This window comes from Siphateles boraxobius, unplaced genomic scaffold, assembly GCF_051911475.1.
Source record: "Siphateles boraxobius isolate OS27281-9 unplaced genomic scaffold, OSU_SipBor_1 65, whole genome shotgun sequence".
Lineage (NCBI taxonomy): Eukaryota > Metazoa > Chordata > Actinopteri > Cypriniformes > Leuciscidae > Siphateles > Siphateles boraxobius.
The window spans coordinates 13,362,647-13,384,221 of NW_027509192.1; the positions used below are offsets into that span (position 1 = coordinate 13,362,647).

At 41.4% G+C, this 21,575-nt stretch overlaps 1 protein-coding gene across 2 annotated transcripts in view; it reads right to left on the reverse strand.

Moving 5' to 3' along the window:
* roraa (RAR-related orphan receptor A, paralog a) overlaps positions 1–21,575 on the reverse strand; it is a 298,753-nt gene that overhangs the window by 57,345 nt on the left and 219,833 nt on the right. Inside the window, exon 1 of one of the 2 annotated variants that reach the window (XM_077211107.1) lies at positions 11,695–11,857. The exons of the other annotated variant lie outside the window; for it this stretch is intronic. Within the exon in view, the coding sequence (XP_077067222.1) occupies positions 11,695–11,725 (31 nt within the window). The 5' untranslated portion in view covers positions 11,726–11,857. Of the gene's footprint in view, positions 1–11,694; positions 11,858–21,575 lie in introns of those variants that run through there. 2 annotated transcript variants of the gene reach the window in all.

Below are 21,575 nucleotides of genomic sequence, written 5' to 3' on the forward strand. Positions count from 1 at the left end.
TGAGCTCCTGTTTTCCTCTCGCATGCATTAATACCGGTTCAGACACCGGGCGCTGGGAGAAAATGCTTTTATAACAAAGACATTTGTGCATATGCAGATTTTGCTGTCTGTTTCCTTTTGCCTTTTACTTGTATCGTAAACTGTTAAAAGCACTAAACGTGCTGTTGAGATGAAATCAGGCAAACAAACCCACCCACAGACACATGCATACACAGTGCGCAAATGTTTAATTTCTTTACCCGTTTCTGCCTTTCTTTGTGGTCTCCATACAGAAACAGTAACACACACACACACACACGCACACACACACACACAAACCACATGCCAGCCACCATCTACACAAAAGCAACTACACATATCTTCCTCTCAACGTCTCTCATGCATCTCTCAAACAAATCTCTTTGCGTGCTTGCTGTACTTGTGTGTCTCAGACAGTGTGGTTGCACAGTCTCACGTAAGGGCATGTTTTGTCTCTCATCCTCACAGCGGTCTATCTGTTTGTATATTTCGTAACTTTTTTTAATGTGTGAAATCAAGATTACAGCTTCATTGTCGCAGAGAGACAGTGTTTGCCGGAACACAGAGAGATTGGGGTAAACTGTGACACTTTTTTGTGAGAAAAAAACATGACAGAGGTAAACTAAAATTACATTGTGATCAAAAGAAGAATGTAGATTCGTGACAAAACGCGAGTCCACATAATGCGCTCAGCAAAGAGTGAAATCTCTTTACAGACAAAGACTAAGACAAGACACCATAATTCACAGCCGCCCACATTGTGTAACTGGTAGCAGAGTGATGGTATTCATAGAGTGACACTCTTAAGACGAGTGCTGGTCTGAAAGGCTGTGATAGTGATTCAGAGGGCTCTCTGCAGACGAGAGTGTTGTGTCCTTCAGTCGACATATGAGATGAATTAATGCTGCTATCATCACCATTCCAGTCCCTCGAAACTATTGACCAAAACAAATCAAAACAAAGAATAGACTAAGGAGTGCAGACAGCTGCTGCTGTGTAATGACCAGTCGTTGCATGGAAATGAAGGTCGTGGTTGTGATCTCGCAGCCACTGATCAATAAAACCAGAAAAAAAAGTGCCTGTGAGTGGAAAAACCGCACTTGCAACTTTGGGCCGGCCGACCGCCGTCAGGAAGTATCGCGTGATTTCAGCTCTCGCGATGTAACAAATTGCTTTATGGCACTGCATACATTACACGCATACCCGCCCCCATCCAGGACCTGGCTAGTTATAAGAACAACTATCGTCCCATGGCAAAGCCGGCATATAAGAAGCAGAAAGCTAGAAAAGCATTGTCGGAGGAACAGAGAAAGAGGAAATGGCAGACTGACCGAGCGAGGAGTCAGACACGAGTAAACATCGGACCTGCGTTTTCAGAATGGCGAAAAAAAACGAAGAAAGTGCGATCGGAAGAGTCTAGAAAAAGGTAACGAGCTGACAGCGCGAGGAACCGGGCAAGAGTCCCACTCAGTCAGGCTTTCATTGTTAAAGTTGATTCCTGCGATTACATGAGAACAGTTGTCAATATCTCACATAATTATCAGGACATAAATAAGCCTACACGTTGTAAATAGTGTAAATGAGCACAATTTGCAAACTATTAGGATAAATTGCAATAATAATGTCTAACAACATCATAACGGACATTGTTACGAAATAATGCGACATACATGATACACTTAATTGGTGTCATCTGGCATTTAGGCTCAGGTAAGCCTAACGCGGTAGGCTACTTTATTATTATAAAGTGCAGAGGCCGTGAAAGCAGATGCGCTCTGCGTGAGTTGTGTTTACGACAGTAACATTAATTACAAGTACTCTACAGCGACTCTGGGGATCGACAAATTTTGACAAAAACAGAAATCCTGCATAGTGCCGCTTTAAAAATCCCAGGATGTCCTTCGGAAAAAAAGAGTAGGGGTGTAACCCGGCATCCTGGCCAAATTTGCTCATTGAGCTCTGTCCATCATCATGGCCTCCTAACCATCCCCAAACATACTGATTGGCTTCATCACTCTGTCTCCTCTCCAACAATAAGCTGGTGTGTGGTGGGCGTTCTGGCGCAATATGGCTGCCGTCGCATCATCCAGGAGGAGATCACCCCCCCTCCCACCCCCCCCCCCCCCCCCCCCCCCCCCTTCTATGTAAAGCGCTTTGAGTACCCAGAAAAGCAAATTGTAGCAAAATTTAACAAATTATTATTAATTAGATGACAGTTTTAGTTTTTGGATTAACTATCCCTTTAAAACATACAATTTTTCACCAACAATTAACAAATGTTACAATTATTTTAACAATAATAAACTGAAGTACCATATTTTAAATTAAGTATTTTAGAAGACCACATGTACACCACAATTATGCCTTTAGTCCAAAGATTTCATATTTTAGTTTGGATATTTACTACTCAAAAGTTAGGTAACAGCGTTATTGTTATTAATGGAAGGGTTAATGAGAAATCGAGCTTTAATGTATTTGGGGTCCCTGGGTTTGCTGAGAGTCTGTGTGCGTGAACTCTGGGTCAGTAAAAATTTAAGGTTTTCAGAGGTTGTGTCCTTAATTATCTTAGCAATTGTCTTGTTCACTTGTGTAAAACACAAACCTTACTAAATTACTTACTAAATGCTATTCTTCATTGTCTAAAAGCATTTTTTTTTTTGCTTTGTATTAGGATGTCACTTTTTTTTTGGGGGGGGGGGCGGGGGGGGTTGATTGGGCCAATAAGAAAGACAGAAATGTGGACTCTGAAAAGAGTTCAATGCTGATGCGGCTCTTGTTCAGGATGGACGGCTTCACAGTGTACTTCAAGACATAGGAAAAGAAAGGAAAAGAAAGAAAAAGGGAGGGAGGGAGGGGGAGAGAGGAAGAACAGACAAGAACCTGTGCTCAGCAGAGGGAGAGCTCTCATCCAGAAACAAGGAGCCCAGGGGAACAACAAAAAGAAGAGAGATGGGGTGAGAGAGGAGGGAAAAAAACCCTTCAAAACAACAACAAAACACTACTGGCTCTCCAGAGCTGACTCTGGGTGAATGCCAGCACTCAACGTAATCTCTGAAAGTGATAAAAAAAAATAAAGCAATACATACATAAAAATATGTGATTGGATGGATGGATGGATGAAAATAATTCTGGGTAACCAGTTTCTCTACGTGATTGTTAAAAAGGAGCAAACAGCGAGAAAACAAAAAAAGACAGACAGTCAGTCCAGGCTTCTTCGTCTTTGGCATCTCATTCTTAATCAGTGCAGTGTTGGGTAGAATGGATGCTGACATGCAAACTGCTCGGCACAACAGGGAATAAGCTCCTAATCAGTAATCAGACTGTCTGTTTGAACAGTAGGGGCTCTTGGTTTCACTCTGGCGTAGGTCAAGGGCCTCTCCACAGTCCCTATTACCTACTGCGGTACACCCATGCTTGCTACAGAGCAAACAGAAACCCCTACTGTCACCCCACGGGAATCTAACGGGCAAACAATTCCTGTCATCTCCAATGTCAGCGCTCTTTTCTGACAGGTAAAGTTATTGCACCTAATTGATTTTGTTGCTAAATGTTATTTCCAAGGAAAAAAATATGGAAAGAGTTATGAATTTGGTTGAGGAGATAATGATAATTATGCTATTTGCTATTATGCTATTTGCTACTGAAAACACAGTTTTCCAAAACTTTTTTAGAATGTCAGAAAAGCTCTGGTGATTTTATTGTATGCTTTAAATAAACAGATAACAGATAAAAATCCTTTCATCTTCATCATTAAAACGAAGGCATGACTTAATTTATAATAAATATATGTGCATATATAACACGTTTCAGAGGTCGGTGGGGCTGAGAATGGTTGGCTTTGTTGTTGTGAAGAATTAAATTCATGCCATGTGGTTTGTTTAGAACACAGCAGGCCTAATCAAAGTAACCTTGAGATACAATTTCATGCTTAGACTGCATGCAGACATTTAAAAGACGACATGCCAATGCTTCTCGTGATATAACTAGTTGTGTTCATGTTTCTATATGAAAACTATACAGGGTTCACACTGACAGCAGTTAAAGATAAGGTAGGTAGCTAATGTTTTTCATAAACACTTTTTGTTATACTGGTTGAATTTCTCTTCACATCTTGATAGCAATCAATAATAGAAGTAGTCTAAATATAACAAAAAAATAAATATGTACATATATCTTCTGTGGAAGTCTCAGGACCCAAAAAATATTTTCACGATTTTTGCATATCTCCGCACACCCTTCTCACGCAGAAATCACACGTCAACACATTTCATGAGGCTATGCAGAGTTGTAGACAGACAGTCACTGAGTGCCGCAAACAAGCAGCAGCCACGTTTTACAGTTCCCCCGAACCAAAACAACAAGCTTATGTTGCGTTCATGCCATAACTACCGTGATTAAGAAATGGCAACCCATGACATTCTACTCTGAACGGTTCACATCCTCAAATTAACACTTTGCAGACTGCTCTGGTTTGGTGGTGCGTGTTCATGTGTTTTGGAGGCGGCGTGGCTTTGGAGACGCCCTGAAGGGAGGGTGGGATCTTATGATTTCAAAGCTAGCTTGCTATTGGTAGCTTCTCTGAAACTGCCAACCCTACCTTTAAATGGTGAGTCTTTGTGTGGTTGGTTAATAGTAGATGTTTCTATTCAACTGTACAAGTATCAATTGCAACTGTAATGTCATGTTAAATCCCTCGTTATCATAAATAATGCCTTGTCACTTTGTCTATGCAAATCGCTTTCTGCATGAATGTGGTGTGCAGAGCAGGCTTATTCGACATCTTTTACAATGCCACCTAGTGTTCTGGAGAGCCATTTATATTTCAATTGCTATCATATTTGAGTGAGTACAGGTGCTTGATCAGGGGGAACATACTGGATAAGAATGCAACAGCGGGACCCTCGATGGCCCCGGCAGGAACCCTTCTAAATCAACTCAATGTTGCTCATCTCCTTTTCGTAATCAAGCCTCCCACTTGAAGCTGCTTCTATTGTTCTACCCTTCCTCCTGCTCTTTCTCCATTTCTCTCTTTCAGTCCTTTTCCCTAATCTCATAAAAATTCAGAAGGATACTCCCACATTTTGCTCCTCACTCTCTCTCCTGCCATTCTTGAGAACATTAAAGCTGATCTCCATGGTGAAGAAGGAAGGATGAACTCTCTGGCCTCTCAAGTATGCACTCCGTGGCACCCTGCTTTTCCTGTGAACCAAAAGTGAGGCCTCTTTTTTGTTATGTCATACCTTAAGGACTCAAACCTGAATTCAAAACCATTTATGTCCCCAAGTACTTGGTGACTGCTTGATATGCATATAAAAGAAGACATTCATACATTTAAAGTTGTACTGATCATCATTGCAATGTGAAAGGAAATAGAGAAAAGAGAAAAGCTCTAGGAATAGACCTACATTACACCTTTGTACCCAAGCTGTGTGTAAAACCTGCAGTATAAACGACACATTGTATAGCATGACAAAATCTGCTCAACATAGCTCTGACAAAACTTTCTTTACTGATCTAGGATCGGAATCAAAACTCCTGGATCGGCTCTGTGGGTTAGGAATGCCCCAGGGGTCTCTTGCTTATGTCACAGTGGGGTCACAGAAGAGTGAGGAGAAAAGGAGACAATTAGATCTCATCTACCTCCCATGGGTCACCCCCTTTCTCTCAATCGTTCACTCTTTCCAAACACAAACAACTACACTCCTTCATGCATGCCTGCAGTGCAGATTTGATTACTGGCAAACCCTCGGCAACCCTTTCTGACTCTTGTCATAGAAAGCGGGTCAAGTCTATGAGCTCACAGGAAAGATGATACCGGTTCGATGGAGTCAGGATAAGAGATCTGACATCTTCAGGGTAGAAAGAGCAGGTTTGTCTGTCGAAAAGGATTTGATTTACCCAGGGATTAATAGCACAAAAGCACAGGTTTGAGAAGTAGGGATCCTGGGAACTAAAGGGAGGCAGGGTGGCGTAGTGAGCACCGGGGGTTTCTCGCTCACATGTTTAGGGGCAAAGAATGGGGAGAGCGGCCAAGACCCCGGTCCTGTACATCAGAGTTTCTATTGCACGCATCTCCATTCTTTTATATTTGAGTCTGACAAAACGCAAAATCGATAATGCTTTTTCCCCATTTCCTCTTTGATCCAACTTCAAAAGGTTAGTGGACAGCTCTCAGAGGAGTGTTCAAAAGGAGGAAGGAGGGGCAAAAAAGAAGATAAGGAGAAAAAGACACTCCCTGAAGAAAAAAAAAACTGAAGGGGCTAAACAACGTGCTTGGAATTGAAGTTGTGCAAGAAAAGCCCGGTGCGACTAGGAGCACCTGCAATCACCGCTGTGGTTTGCCGCATTCAGCCAGTGTGAATGAGAGTAAAGAGCAAAGAGGTCTCACACAAAAATATCATCTGCACCTGCAGGAGTGCATGCTGGACACCATGTGTACATAGACCTAATACTAACTGTGTAATTACAGCTGCATGTATCTGTATGCGCACAGTTAATAAGTTATCCCAAGGTACACCTAACTAACCTTGGCTTGTAGTAATAGAAGCTACTATGTGTTTGAGAGGGTAGAGCATTTGTGCATGTGTGTGCTTCATGTGAGCACTCTCTCTCTCTCTCTCTCTCTGTGTGTGTGTGTGTGTGTGTGTGTGTGTGTGTGTGTGTGTGTGTGTGTGTGTGTGTGCGTGTGTGTGTGTGTGCGTGTGTGTGTGTGTGTGTGTGTGTGTGTGTGTGTGTGTGAAGGTGCAGCTGGACCTGTGGTGAATGTGTTATCAGTGAAGTACTGTGAGAAGGAGAATTATGGCAGGCCTGAAATACATTCTGACAGCCAGAGACATCAAAGGATTCCTTACAACTGTGCTCTTAACGTGGAGTCAATGTAGGAAATTACTCCGAAGGCGTGAGACGACTATCCGTCTGAACAGTCAAATCTCTCAAACATAAAAAACAGTGCCTGATGCCTCAAGAAATCTACAGCAAATGGTCAATGATAAGTAGAACCTTCAATATAGCTTGAAGTGAACTTCCTCCTGATAAAAGGAATATTCTGGGTTCATCACAGATTAGGATTAATCAACAGCAGCATAATTTTGATTACTGCTTAAAAAAAATTTTTTGTTTACAGTGACGCACTTACAATGAATTGAACAGGGCAAATCCATAAATGTTAAAATAACTCAACGTTTCAATGGTACGGCCAAAACATGCCCCCCAAGATGACCATAACAATGACAAGAAACACTTTTTAGCTCAAATAACACGTTTGATATTCAAAGCTTACATTTCTCAGATAATAGGCCCCATTTACTTGTAAATACCTCACTGTAACCGTTTTTTAAGGGATGAAAACCAGGGATTTTTCAAAATTGTATTGAACCTGGAATATTCCTTCAAGAGGCCTTGGTGACATCAGCTGGAAAGGAAAGTGGAGAAAGAAACATTTTGAACCACAATAATGTGTATCAAGTACATAGGATTGATAATTGTTTCATGTTGACAAAGTCTAACGGGATAAAATTAGCGCAGGTTTGATCGAGCGGCGACAGAAGCATATGATGTAACAAGGATCTTTTTACTTTGGAGTGGAGATTGTCTTGCCTGCCAAGAGGGTGAGTCGAGACTGGCACATGGGACTCATGCCAAACTGTCCGAGGCGCCAGGGCTCAGAGGTAGCGTGAGGATGGGTGTGTCCGTGCATGGCATGGGTAACCAGGAGAAGTGCCAGACTACAATTCTTCACAGAAGCTTTCCCCTCCTCCCTCTCTCTTTTCTACTCTCTTTCGTCTCGATTTCACTCATTCATCCCCTCCACTTTCTCTCCCTCACCACCTTCAGATTGTCTGGATGCTTTGTCAAACACACAATCACACACATACACATGCGCGCGCACACACCACTGGGGCTAAATCAAAAATCTATGCTCTCAATGGCCAGTCAATATCTCATTAAGCAGTCACCGTGCCCAAGTTGGCAGGTAATGCATTTCATAGTTCTGACACACACTCATACACACTCCGACAGCCTCTCTCACATGCCACACATTGAATTAACCTGTGGAAATGTGGCACTCAGTTTCTTTCACAAGTTGCGGTGGAAAATGGTCACTCAACCTCCAAGGAGAAACGATGACAGACTGTGTGTGTGTGTGTGTGTGTGTGTGTGTGTGTGTGTGTGTGTGTGTGTGTGTGTGTGTGTGTGTGTATTATGTTCTTATCATTCCAAAGCCCACTTCCACATTCCAGGATTGATCCCTTGGTTTGATCCAGTCATGTCTTTTGGCAGGTGTATACTGGACTAGATTAAACTCAATTGCAAAGCAGTCGGACATATGCCTACCATTTATAATGCTGCACTGCCATTAATTATGAAAGTAATCTCATTGAAGCAACATTCTGATATAGCATACTCTGCAAATGTACGCAAAGATTAAAATTCATGTTCTAGCATTGCTCTGGCATTTACAAGCCTCAGTATTCAAAGCGCTGACAGAGTTACCTTCACCTGCTGTTAAACAATGACCTGCAAGAACATGACCAAAGAAGAAGAGGAATTATGCAATTGATTGCTATGGCACCACCCCTGGCTACCATAAGAATGCAACACATTTTAAATTGCTTTCTTACAAATTTCAGAATACAAGATGATAAAGAATGCTTCAGCTCTTAGATTCGCATTGGTAGTTGTTTTTTTGCACATCAGAATAAAGTCTTATTCTGACTGTTTACCAGACAGGAATAAAGCATCTGATTAACATGATTATTACCCCCACACCCCACCTCACCTCACCTCTATTTTAACGCAACTTTCAAGGGCATCGTGATTACAAATTCTTCTTCAGATGTGAGTTTTTACATTTTGGACTTTTGAAACGGCCAAAATTGTTAATGTTTAATACAAAAAAGCATTAACACCATATCAAGTGGGACTTAAATATACATAAAAAAGTGACTCCTTACCGCTCTCCATTGCAAAATTCGAAGCCTCTGCAGAAATAGTCCACTTAACACTCCTTGCTGGCCACTAATCTTGCTCTTTATTTTTAACCCTAGCTTGTGGGCTTCAACTTTACTTCACCTTAATCTGATTTTGCCTGCCCTCTTTCTGTCCTTTGTGGCTAACTGGATTACAGACAATCTTGTTAACCTCTGCTGTGTTACCGAAATGCACAGAGGATCACACTAGTCAACTGCACTCTACTAGTCCAGCGACTAAAGAGGAAAAGAGCAAACCACTAATGTTTAACTTCAGCATGCAAATGTTATTTGCTTTGACTTTGTTTTTTAACGTCTACATGCGATTGCATTCATTCTTCTCTGGTATTTTTCAGAACACGTGCAGCAAACGTGCAATTTCAAACAGCTCTTTTCCAACATACTTTATAGCTTAATAAAGGGTTAATTACCACACAGATGAAACAGGCCTGTTTTTTTCTGTCTTTGGCACATCAAACAACTTTCTTTAATTATGTAATTAATATTTGGAGTTTTCATCTTAATTGTGTGGAGCAGGCTAGCTCATTTGCATAGGGTAATGAGAGGGATGTTTCCATTACAGGTAATTAGGTACTTGAGAGGCAAGTGTGTGGCTAGAAGGCTGGGAAAGAGGAAAGGAAAAAGGAGGGATGACGGGTACGATTGGGAAAAAGAAAGGTAACCTTATCATATTACCGAACAAGGAGGCGTTAGCGTCTTTAACGACATGCCTGTCAAATTACTTGCAAAGTAAACACATAGTAATTGCCTACACGTGAACGAAATATGGTTTCACAGTGAAATCAGTGTCACAATCAGTCGACTGCACTGATAATGATGCTGACCTAAAATTCTAATATGACATTCAATTATATGAATCCATTTACAAAATAAGTAAATAAAGGGTCTTTATTCATGATTTTAAACTTTCAGCAATGAAAAAAAAGTCTTTTTCAATAGAAGATGTCTAATAATACACAATTCTATCAAAACATTGTAACAGAGTCACTGCAAACGGTATCAATTTCTGTAAGACATTAGGAAATCTTTTATTAAACAGTTAGACACACTGTAGATGTGGTTTGGTTGTAAGATAATGGATTCCTCCAGTCTCCAAGAGCTCTATTTTCAGGATGTAAGCCTCTTCAGAACAACCCACACATGAGACCCGGGGTCAGAGGCTATCTCATACACCTGCTCAAGCTCCACAACACACAATTTGCACGTTCTTACCCACAATCACACACACACTACCACACTTTTTAACGGCCACATGCATCCAAAAAGCGAAACCCACATGCTCACTTAGAACAAGACGCTCTCATATTCAGATGCCGGTGAAGGTATGAACAATCTCAAAACTCAAAGATCAGAAAAATAGCTCATAAAACATGTGCTTCAATGCTCGATCTTGTAATTCCTTGCAAAATCAAGTCGGAAAATTGGCATACATATTTCATTATGCAAAAGACACATAAGTATGGCTTAGCGATGCATTTTGATGCAGCATAAAAACTCATTAATACATAACGCATGCTATTTAGCTCAGCTTCAACATACAGATACCAGAATTACGAGGCGGTTCAGTATTTGTGGTAATGCAATAACTGCGAGTGCAGTGGAGGTGAACTGCCGAAAAGCTTTCAGTGGGAGATTCACGGAGAGGGTGCGAAGGAGAAGAGTGGTGTTACCGCGGCTCAACACCAACATCCATTGCTTTTTCCACTCTCAACACCTCTCGCCTAATACAGAATGACAGCTGTGTGTGCGCGCGTGCAGAGAGGAGGGTGTGTGTGTGTGTGTGTGTGTGTGTGTGTCTGTGTGTGTGTCTGGCGGCATGGAGCGCTAATGGATCGGAGAGTATAAATGTATTGTAAAGTGTATACAAAAGAAAGACTTCAGATGAACAGGAATGAATATGAGCATGCAGGTTATCCAGCCTAGAGGAGGCAGATGAGTGTGTCTGTGTGTGTTATGGCGGGGGGGTTGGGACCATTGAGCAGGATTACGGAGGCATGATCAACACCAGTATAGTGGTGTGGCGTTCACCCTGGTTGTTCACGGGCCAAAAAAATAGGTCAGTGGAACACGAAACACGCCGACGTCAACCCAAAACTACTGGCAGTCGACATGTCCTGTGTCCTGACTCAAACTCGCCTTGACCTCTTACCTTCGAAAACACACACACACACACACACACACACACACACACACACACACACACACACACACACACACACACACACACACACACACACACACACACACACAAGCTTGATTCTGACTTGGAACAACGAGACCCCAATTTCTTCAAAAACTGCCTTGAAAAACAAGTAAAATATAAAATTTGCTTTCCACTGCAGCTCAGGAATGGGAAAAACTAGGTTCCAACATCTTAACAGCCTCTTTTTTTTGGACATTCCGCTGCTTTAGAACTTTAACTAACTTAATTTCCCTCCATAATAGAAATACATGACAATGCCACAACTTAATTCTACTAGAATGAAAACATGCATCTCTCTCTCTCTCTCTCTCTCTCTCTCTCTCTCTCTCTCCCGCTCTCTCTCTATCTCCCTCTCTCTATCTCTCTCTCAAACAGAGAGTTGGCTGACTATAAATAAAGCCCTTTGCAGCTCGACTCGCTTGCAAAAAAAAGGAAGTTTTCAAAAAGGACAGACAAAACCCCAGCATGCTTTTATCCTCTTACCTTTCATAGCTGAAATCACAAAATACATCATTAAGCTCGGCGGTCCATAGGCGAGCGGGTCTTGCGAGTGCTAGCACGAGGAGTGCACTGCTGTTTCAGCAGCAGCTGGCCAGCATAGCTCTGCCGCTCAGCTGCGCTCGCATGACCACACCACAATCCATGTGACTCTGACATCAGCGCTCCCTCGCTGTAGGGGCCCGCCCTTGGGTTGGGATTGGCAGAGGAGAAGCCAATGAGAGCGAGGTGGGAGGGGAAAAGGGGGTTGGGTCTTTTTCTACAGACCGGAGCCGATGGGATGGGGTTCGGGTTCGGGGAGGCTGTCACTGTCTCTTGTGCTTTATCGCCAACAAGAGAAAGTCATAACAGAAGCACAACACCAAACAAGTTTTTTCTTTCCAGCTCTCAATTGTGATGGTAGAATAATTGCAAGAATGTTTAGTGTGATGCAAAAAAAAATAGTGGCAAAAAAAATTTAATTGATTAAGTAGCCTATTGTGACAGCAATTCTATTATTTTAAAAAAAGGCTTAATCTAATAAACATGCCATGAACAACCTAGGGCCCAATTGTAACCTTGTAAAATGTAATTAAAGCACTACTGCAATATATAAAAAATTATTATAAAATTATTACATTTTTTGAGTGATGCTGTGTCACTGTTTTTTGATGACGAAAAACATTATTGAGTAAAACAGTGACATTATTCAAAAACAATGTTTACTTTGTAGCTAGATTACAGAAACATGCTATAAAAAATGGCCCTTTAAAATTATTCAAAATTGGATGGATCGAACGTTGATAGATAGATCACAATATTTCTATAATTTGTCTAGAAAAAAATTCTACATAAAAAAAATCTAGACAAGCAAGTTGACCTCACTAATCAACTAATTGGTTGTCGATTGACTAGTTGTGATCTTATTCCCTAAAAAAAAAACAATTAGTAGACTGTACCATTGTGTAATTTAGTGGAAACCAATTTTTCACAGGGCCCTGGACATGTCCCCAACCGACAAGGGCCCTGCCATCCCTAGTACATATTATGTGTATATACAATGTAACTAATGCTTTAGCAATGCAAAGTTTATTTTATCATGCCAATAAAGCTGCTGAACAAAACAGGAGGGTTAGAAAAAGGCAAGAGTCAAAACATGTCATGTTTTTCGTTTGTCTTGGCGCTGTGGCGGCAGTCTCACGCTTCCTGTGTGCTAATATTAGAGGGGCAGATGAGGCTGCAAGCAACTCCAGATGTTTTCAGAGAGAGAGAGAGAGAGAGAGAGAGAGAGAGAGAGAGAGAGAGAGAGAGAGAGAGAGAGAGAGAGTGAGAGTGAGAGTGAGAGTGAGAGTGAGAGAGTGCGTGTTACTGGCCGTTTCTCTGACCTCCCTCCAGGAGGCTGGTTTCATCTTTTCCTCTCTCAGTGTTCGGTGTACTGCCTGCTGAGAGAGGTGCTCACACTGGCTGCCCTGGCAGCTGAGCTCCAGAAGATAGCAGGAGAGAGAAGTAGAGAGAGACTCATCCTGATCCTTCCACCACACAGTGACTGTCTGATGAGTTTCACTATCTCACCATCCTTTTCATTTTCTCTCTCCATCGCTCCGTCGGAGACCCCCTCCCCCTTGTGAGCGCTCTCTCCCTCTCTCTCTCTCTCTCTCTCTCTCTCTCTCTCTCTCTCTCTCTCTCTCTCTCTCTCTCTCTCTCTCTCTCTCTCTCTCTCTTTCTCTCTCTCTCCCTCTCCCTCTCCCTCTCCCTCTCTCTCTCTCTCTCTCTCTCTCTCAATCTAATAATCTGCTCAGGCTTCTTAGCAGCTGGCTGCTCATGATTCTGGTCTTAGAGAGCTGGCTCCAGCCACAAACCAAACCCAGCTCCATTTTGAGCCCCAGCTTTTCTCATCTCCACCCTGGACAAACGTGAATCTGAGATGGCAATATTTCAGTGCATTTAAAAAAAAAAGTGTGTGTGTGTGTGTGTGTGTGTGTGTGTGTGTGTGTGTGGGGGGGGGGGGGGGGGGGGGGGGGGGGGTCATATTACTGAAGCATTTTCTATAATATACCCTTGAGCTGTTTTTTTAACTGATGCTATTGTCGATGCAATGTCAATAATAATATTTAAATGAATTAGGTAATTAATTAATATGCCCTCTAATAAAAATTTAAAAAACGATTATTGAGCAATCTTCTAAAAAAAAATTTAAATAAGGTTTATTCCCCCTGTAATTATAATTTAAATAATTTAATTATAATTCAAATAATGGATTCATGAATTATCAAATCACACACACACAAACATGGTGTCCATGTTTTATGGGGACTTTCTATAGACATTATGATTTTATACTACACACACTGTACAGGTCCTTCTCAAAAAATTAGCATATTGTGATGAAGTTCATTATTTTCCATAATGTAATGATACAAATTAAACTTTCATATATTTTATATAAGTAGAAGAAAGTAGAAGCACCGATTCCAGACCTTGGGGGACCTGCGGAAGCAGTGGACTGAGTCTGGAGTAGAAACATCCAGAGCCACCGTGCACAGGCGTGTGCAGGAAATGGGCTACAGGTGCCGCATTCCCCAGGTCAAGCCACTTTTGAACCAGAAACAGCGGCAGAAGCGCCTGACCTGGGCTACAGAGAAGCAGCACTGGACTGTTGCTCAGTGTTCCAAAGTACTTTTTTCGGATGAAAGCAAATTTTGCATGTCATTCGGAAATCAAGGTGCCAGAGTCTGGAGGAAGACTAGGGAGAAGGAAATGCCAAAATGCCTGAAGTCCAGTGCTGCTTCTCTGTAGCCCAGGTCAGGCGCTTCTGCCGCTGTTTCTGGTTCAAAAGTGGCTTGACCTGGGGAATGCGGCACCTTTGGCCCATTTCCTGCACACGCCTGTGCACGGTGGCTCTGGATGTTTCTACTCCAGACTCAGTCCACTGCTTCCGCAGGTCCCCCAAGGTCTGGAATCGGTCCTTCTCCACAATCTTCCTCAGGGTCCGTTCACCTATTCTCGTTATGCAGCGTTTTTTGCCACACTTTTTCCTTCCCACAGACTTCCCACTGAGGTGCCTTGATACAGCACTCTGGGAACAGCCTATTTGTTCAGAAATTTCTTTCTGTGTCTTACCCTCTTGCTTGAGGGTGTCAATGATGGCCTTCTGGACAGCAGTCAGGTCAGCAGTCTTACCCATGATTGCGGTTTTGAGTAATAAAACAGGCTGGGAGTTTTTAAAAGCCTCAGGAATCTTTTGCAGGTGTTTAGAGTTAATTAGTTGATTCAGATGATTAGGTTAATAGCTCGTTTAGAGACCCTTTTCATGATATGCTAATTTTTTGAGATAGGAATTTTGGGTTTTCATAAGCTGCATGCCAAAATCATCAGTATTAAAACAATAAAAGACCTGAAATATTTCAGTTGTTGTGCAATGAATCTAAAATATATGAAAGTTTAATTTTTATCATTACATTATGGAAAATAATGAACTTTATCACAAAATGCTAATTTTTTGAGAAGGACCTGTATATTCTATCCCCTTACACTAAACCAACCCATCACATAAAACTTTCTGCATTTTAATTTTTTTAAAAAAAGCCTTACTTAGTATGATTTTAATCTGTTTCCCTAATGGGGAGCAAAAAATGTCCCCACAAGGACAACAATTTCTGGTACTGCCATCAATGTGTGATCATTTTTGTCCTCATTTTGTAGGGTTTACCTGGTGTTTTACTTATAAGCTGTCGTAGCAATGGTATTTTAATAGAAACTTTTTGTAGCAAAGTACATTTTTGTTTTCAGTTATAAACATGTATGTGTGATAGGCTAAGGGTAAAATCACCATTACCTGAATGGCTGTGTTCGCTATGCTAATTTAACACTAAATGAGCAGGAATGACTGCTGTGAATCCCCTGAATAAAAAAAATGCACATACACACTCCACACCTGATGCCATAAATCTCACAAATTACCGTCTGATCACGACCTCTTGTGTGATCCATTAGAGGCAGCGAAAATAAATTAACTCATGTTATGTCAACACTAATCCGTCAACGATCTCCGCTTAATAAGCAAAATATAATTTCCCCTCCATGATTATCAAATGAGGTGTATCATAGCTGAAAATTAGCCACGTCGAAAGTTGCATTAGCCGGCGTGGAGGTAGTTTAGCTCGTGTCACGCTGTGCTGTTAGCATTAGTGTTAGCGGTGGGCCTCTATTAAGGCTACTGTGTTTTTTGACCGTGTGGTACTCGTGCTCTTTGGATGAATCAGTCCAACTGCAGCGTGTGGTAAGGTTAAACTGCTCTGCTCTGTTGAGATACTTGCGGTCGGCAGGTAAACAACAGTACTGTGGTTAGAGCAGACTGCTGAGAGAAAGGGTTTCAGAACAGCGTGCCTCTGGGCAGTGCAGTTCAAGTGAACACGTGTGTACGTGGAGTGGAAAAAAGGCTACATGTGCACTCGCATGCAAAAACCTACACAGCACGTTTTCTTCTTCCTAACCCTTTAGATCTCAGTACGATAACCCAAGATTAGACTTCAAATGTGTTATCAGTAATGGTAAAAAAAAATGTCTGTGGCTTTGAGAGTTACAGATAAAAAAGGAAAGTGGAACATTTGTCGTATGTGCGATTGTTTGCAGTTGTGATTGTTTGCAACTGTAGCTCATACAACTTCTCAACTTTTCATATACAGTACATTATCACATGATATAACCACTATGCCACTCATTAATAGCTGATGTGTATCAGACAGTAAAACTGATATACAAAGTATTACTCTCCACAAAATACTAGGCATTTAGACCAGCGAGGCATGTCAAATCACACTCTGTAATGTTCCCAACCAGTCACTGGAGAGACGTCGGCATCTACAAGGCGTCAAAAATCAAACTGTGAAGAACTGCAACAATCAACGGAGGAATTAAGTGGTGTTAATGACAACAGCTGCCACCAGACAGGCCTCGTCTTCTCCGCTCAATGCCCTGGAATGCATTTCTCTCTCACTTTCAATCCTGGCTTTCCAAACTCAGAACCAAGGGCTGTGGAGTTTGATGGAAGTCTCAGAGGACGCCACCTATTTTAAGGCAATGAATTGATTAAATTGGTTTGTTCAATCACATACTAGCCCAACCTAGTGACCGTGAATTGCCAAGTAGGACACGTTCCTGGATCAGCATCCTTAATGGTCCTGGTACAACCTTCTAATCAACCGATCAGATTATAGGGATAGGGATAAGGGTTAGGGCTCAAGGGCTTGAACAATGTTCTAGAAAATAAAGCCGTTTCCTTCAGATTCAGGGTTGATATTTAGGAAAGAGTTAGTAAAGATACTTTCAAGAGGAACGTTGTTCCAGGACCAACAAAAGTTGTTGATCCAGGAACACTTTCTACTTTGCAAAATCATGGTGACCAATGAATCTAACCGTAAAACCAGTCGCCTTGATTTTCCAACATGTTATATTGATCCTGGAACAATATTCCTGTCCAAAAACATAGTTCCACCCCTAAACTTAACCCTAACCATCATTTACACCTGAAATAAAAGGGAAACGATTGGTGAATAAGAACAGTGCCCCTAACCCTGGTTTAAGGTCTAAACTTGACATCTACAGATAAATTATCCCTCAAATCTGATTGTTTTTTTGGAAATGTTGTTCGAGGATCATGTACAACTTGGTGAAACCACAATAACCCCTTAGAACAAGAGGGTAAAGATTGGTTGACAAGAATATTGTTCCAAGAACAACAACAGATGTTGATCCAGGAACATGAAATATAATATGAGGTGAATGAGCACAGGAAACTGTCCAACCTTTGTTTACACCATGTTTCATGTGCCATTTTGCCTCAAGCATAGGTGCAATACAATCTGGTTCTTCATAAAACATAAGTAAAGAACCCTAACCAAACAAGGCGATTTTCTAAACAACTTATATCAATTATGGGCCCAGCGTGGGTGTATCCCTGCCACAGTACAGCGAGGGCCAAAGGTGGACTCTGTCAATCTTTCCCTGTCTCTCTCCATAATCATAGCAGCCCTAGTCAAGTGTCTGGCTCTCCACCTCCTGATTAATTCAAGCAAATGTATTTATTGTAAACAACCCCTGTGGGATGGAATTCAATTGAGAGGGGACGCAGAGCATCCACTGGTGCCCCCGAGGAGCCAGGCGGAGGACTGCAGCCGATAATGGGCTCATTAGCAGTCTGTCAGTAGCATCCCACGCACGGGCAGAACAGCAGCTGATCCTCAATCCTCTTTAACTCTTGCCTCTCCTCAAAACTGAAACCACAGCTCCATGGAGGGAAGGAGTTTGCTTTAATGGAACACATAGCATGTAATCGAAGACAAGATGAGCCCTAAATGGCCCTCATACAGTATAAGTGTGAACGATTCATAAGTACATTATTTGAAAGAACAATGTAGATGGTGCTGTAAAATGTAGGAATTTAAACACTCTCGTAGAGGGTTTTATCATGCTAACAGTAACTGTTAACTGCGACTGTCAACAAACTAAAACACTATCATTGAAGTTCTGCCTCTAAATTCATCCACTATAAAACACTGCTGCTAAAAAAGCTGAAGCTCAACGAGCTTTGACATCAAACTCACCAAACAACTAGTTGGTTTTAGGACAACTGACACATATCCTAATTACTTCACACAGAATATTTGATTTGATTCTGAAATATTAGGGAAGCAAAATGTGTTACAAATGCCGTTTCAAGTCATTTCTTTCAGCACCCATACTAGCCTACACTGCAATTTTGTCACAAGTAGCTATAACTTACAATGTGTTTCTCAGCACCCAAAACCACATCCTTGCATACTATACACAGTAATCTGTGTGCTACAGTCACCTACTCTTTGTTTGAAGGTTTATTAAACATTTCCCGAAACCCAGAGTGAAAGTGAATAGGATGATGGTCTCACAGAGACAGATGCCACATACGTGACAAGCGATTCCTTCTAGAGCTCACAGGAAGGAACTAATAACAATCTATCAACAGCATACATCGAACAATATGATCACCGGATAGAGGCCAAAGCTACTGCTTTATCTGGATTAAGCCAAGAGTTTCTGTTACAGACCATCCTGACGGGGGTAACAACAGATATATCACAGAAGTGGCGCTTTCTTGCAGTAATGCTGAAAGTGACAAGGCAGCCAGTTCAGACCATTACTGAATTAACAAGTCACCCCTAAATACACACCAACAACCTCAATATGGATCAGTTTAATATCTATATGCCGAAGAGTGCGGGAGCACAATATCAAACCGTAAGCGCACGAGCCCATATAAAACAATCATAAACCAATTTAGAGCCATTCCAGGCAATTTCCTGTGGCTTCCATCTGAGAAGAGGACTTCAATAAATCACTCCGACAACAAGGGGAATATCTATTTCCAGGATAAATAGACAAGACTATTGGGCTTCTTTTCGTTGAAAGAGAGGGAGACGTTACAGAGGGAGTTCAAACACACACACACACACACACACACACACACACACACATGCACACAAAAACACAACAGTGAAAGGATTTAGAGAATTAGAGTTAATTTTCCGAAATTTTTGTACTGATTTAATAATCCAGAAATGTTAGTTGGTGATATTTGAGATGTTTGATCAGAGACTTGCTTAACCACCACAAAAAACGTTCACACATTATCATTAAAAAAATAATCTCTGAAATCAGCATTGGAGTGTTCGATATCTGAAGACCACTTTCTCACTCCAAATGTCACATTTGAATCTCACAGAAGACGAAGAAAGGGGGTTATAAGACCAAAATTAATCCCCTCATCAAGACCCAGACAAAAAGTGCTCCCAGTAGCATCGAACAAAACAAAAAATGGGCCAATTTCTTCGTTAGTGTGCGATATAATGACACTATGCTCCAAAGAATGACTCAGCCTCAGTTTGGGAAGCAATTATTGAAAATGGGCCAATGTGATTGGTTTCATTGCACATTGTGGATACTACTTTGGGGAAATGGCTTAAAATAAAATATTGCCAAATACCCACTTTTTACTAGTGTATGAAACATTGAAACTTAACTCTTTCCCTGCCAATGACGAAAATATCTGGCTTTCACTATTATATGGTAGGGGGCGCTATGACACATCTTCTTAAAGAGCACTGAATCTCCTGATCAAAAGACATGTGAAGAAGAAGCTAAATCAAACGATATCATATGTAAGCAGATGCATATGTAAAATGATGCGATCACCAAATGAAATGTCGACCCAGCAAGAGCTATAGGACTGTGAAGCATTAGGGGTGTTGATGGACTTGATCTACTCCATCTATGTTTTGATCATCGTTCTCAATCCGATCAAGACGTAGTCTTTGATGAAAACACGATTTTCTCAGCTGTTTGCTCAAAATGTTGCTTTTTTATGAAACTTACCCACATGCAAGTGTTGATAAAAAGGAATGCATGAAGCTAGAATAAAACTTTTTTTTTTCTGTTCTTTCTCTTGATATATTGCATATTCAGACAGCCATACAACAAAATATTCTGGGGTCCATGGAACTTTTGTGAAAATTATTAAAAGAAATGCTGGCGTTGGCTGGCGATTTTTTTCAAAAACGCTGGTGTGGAAAGAGTTTTTCAGGTTTAATATTTAAAAAAATGTAGGCCTTTGTTGAAACTATTTATAGGGCTTTTATTTTCTGACTCAGAAACATTTCTTTTCCCAAAAACATCTACAAAATCATCAAAATGTAATCGTGCTGTAAGCAAAGATTAATAATCAACATAATAAAAGGAGCCAAGTCACCAGACGAAACGTCTAGAGCAAATACAAACAGACTTGCCAAGAACAAAGCGCGGAGACCAGAGACAGAAAGCTATGTTTGACATGTTACTCAAACAAATCTCCAATCCTCCTCTACACTGAGTGTGTTTACTTCAAATTAAATTTGAACCCTTCCAGGTATTAATAATATGGAGACGTTTGGCAGTAAACAATTTGATAAGCATTAAACTACCCTTGTGCTCAGTCTAATTGAAAACATCAGATGGCCCCAAGCGGCTGTTTGCTTGCTGTTGCCGTCGATGTTGTCGCTGCTCGGTTAGTTTTAATAGAGCAGAGATGTCAAACCAATTTCTTTGTCTTTGGGCATTTTCTCGTGTTGTAGACGTGGCTGAAAGAGACAAACAAATAAATGTGTTTATGAGATTAATTTGAGAGCGGTAGAGAGAGGCAGTCAAGGTGAGCAGCAAATCGCTAATAGCAAGGACAAAAAAATAAGGGAAAAAAAATGCTCAGAGGACCGAGGTGAAAATACTTCAAAAATGAGAATAAGTGCCTCAGGTGTGGGATCCTATTTAAGATCATATCAACTGATAGATTAAACCGACTGGAGAATTTTGTGCTTCACTACGGTAAATGTGTATCGCCTTAGAGCTTAAGAAAGGACAATAAAAAAAATGAGGAGTTCTGTCTTCAAAAATTTGCGAAGATCTCATCCAAGTCTTTGGAAAAAGCGTTTAAAAGATGGAGACAACGAGAAGGAGGGACATAACACCATGTACCGGGGTCTGAACTGGGGCCAGGAAGAGATGTTCAGTATCCTAATGATCTCTTTCTTCCTCCCCGTGAAGCTGCTCGAAACTCCCTTTCCCCGAAAAAAAAAGGAAGTGGAGGTGATTGGGAGGGAAACCTCGTCTGCGTCTCCAGATGAAATAGGGCAGGTGATTTTGGGTGTGATAATTACGGTGATAACTAGGCATGAGGGATAGGTAATGGCCCTTCTTATTCGTCATGTGGAGAGTCGGCGGTCGCGGCGACTGTCGCAGGCAAAAAGCATGATTATGTTGTTCTTTGCGCGCTACTATGACTGCTGTACGAGTCATGAAGACTGCTGAAAAGGGCAGCGGGGGAG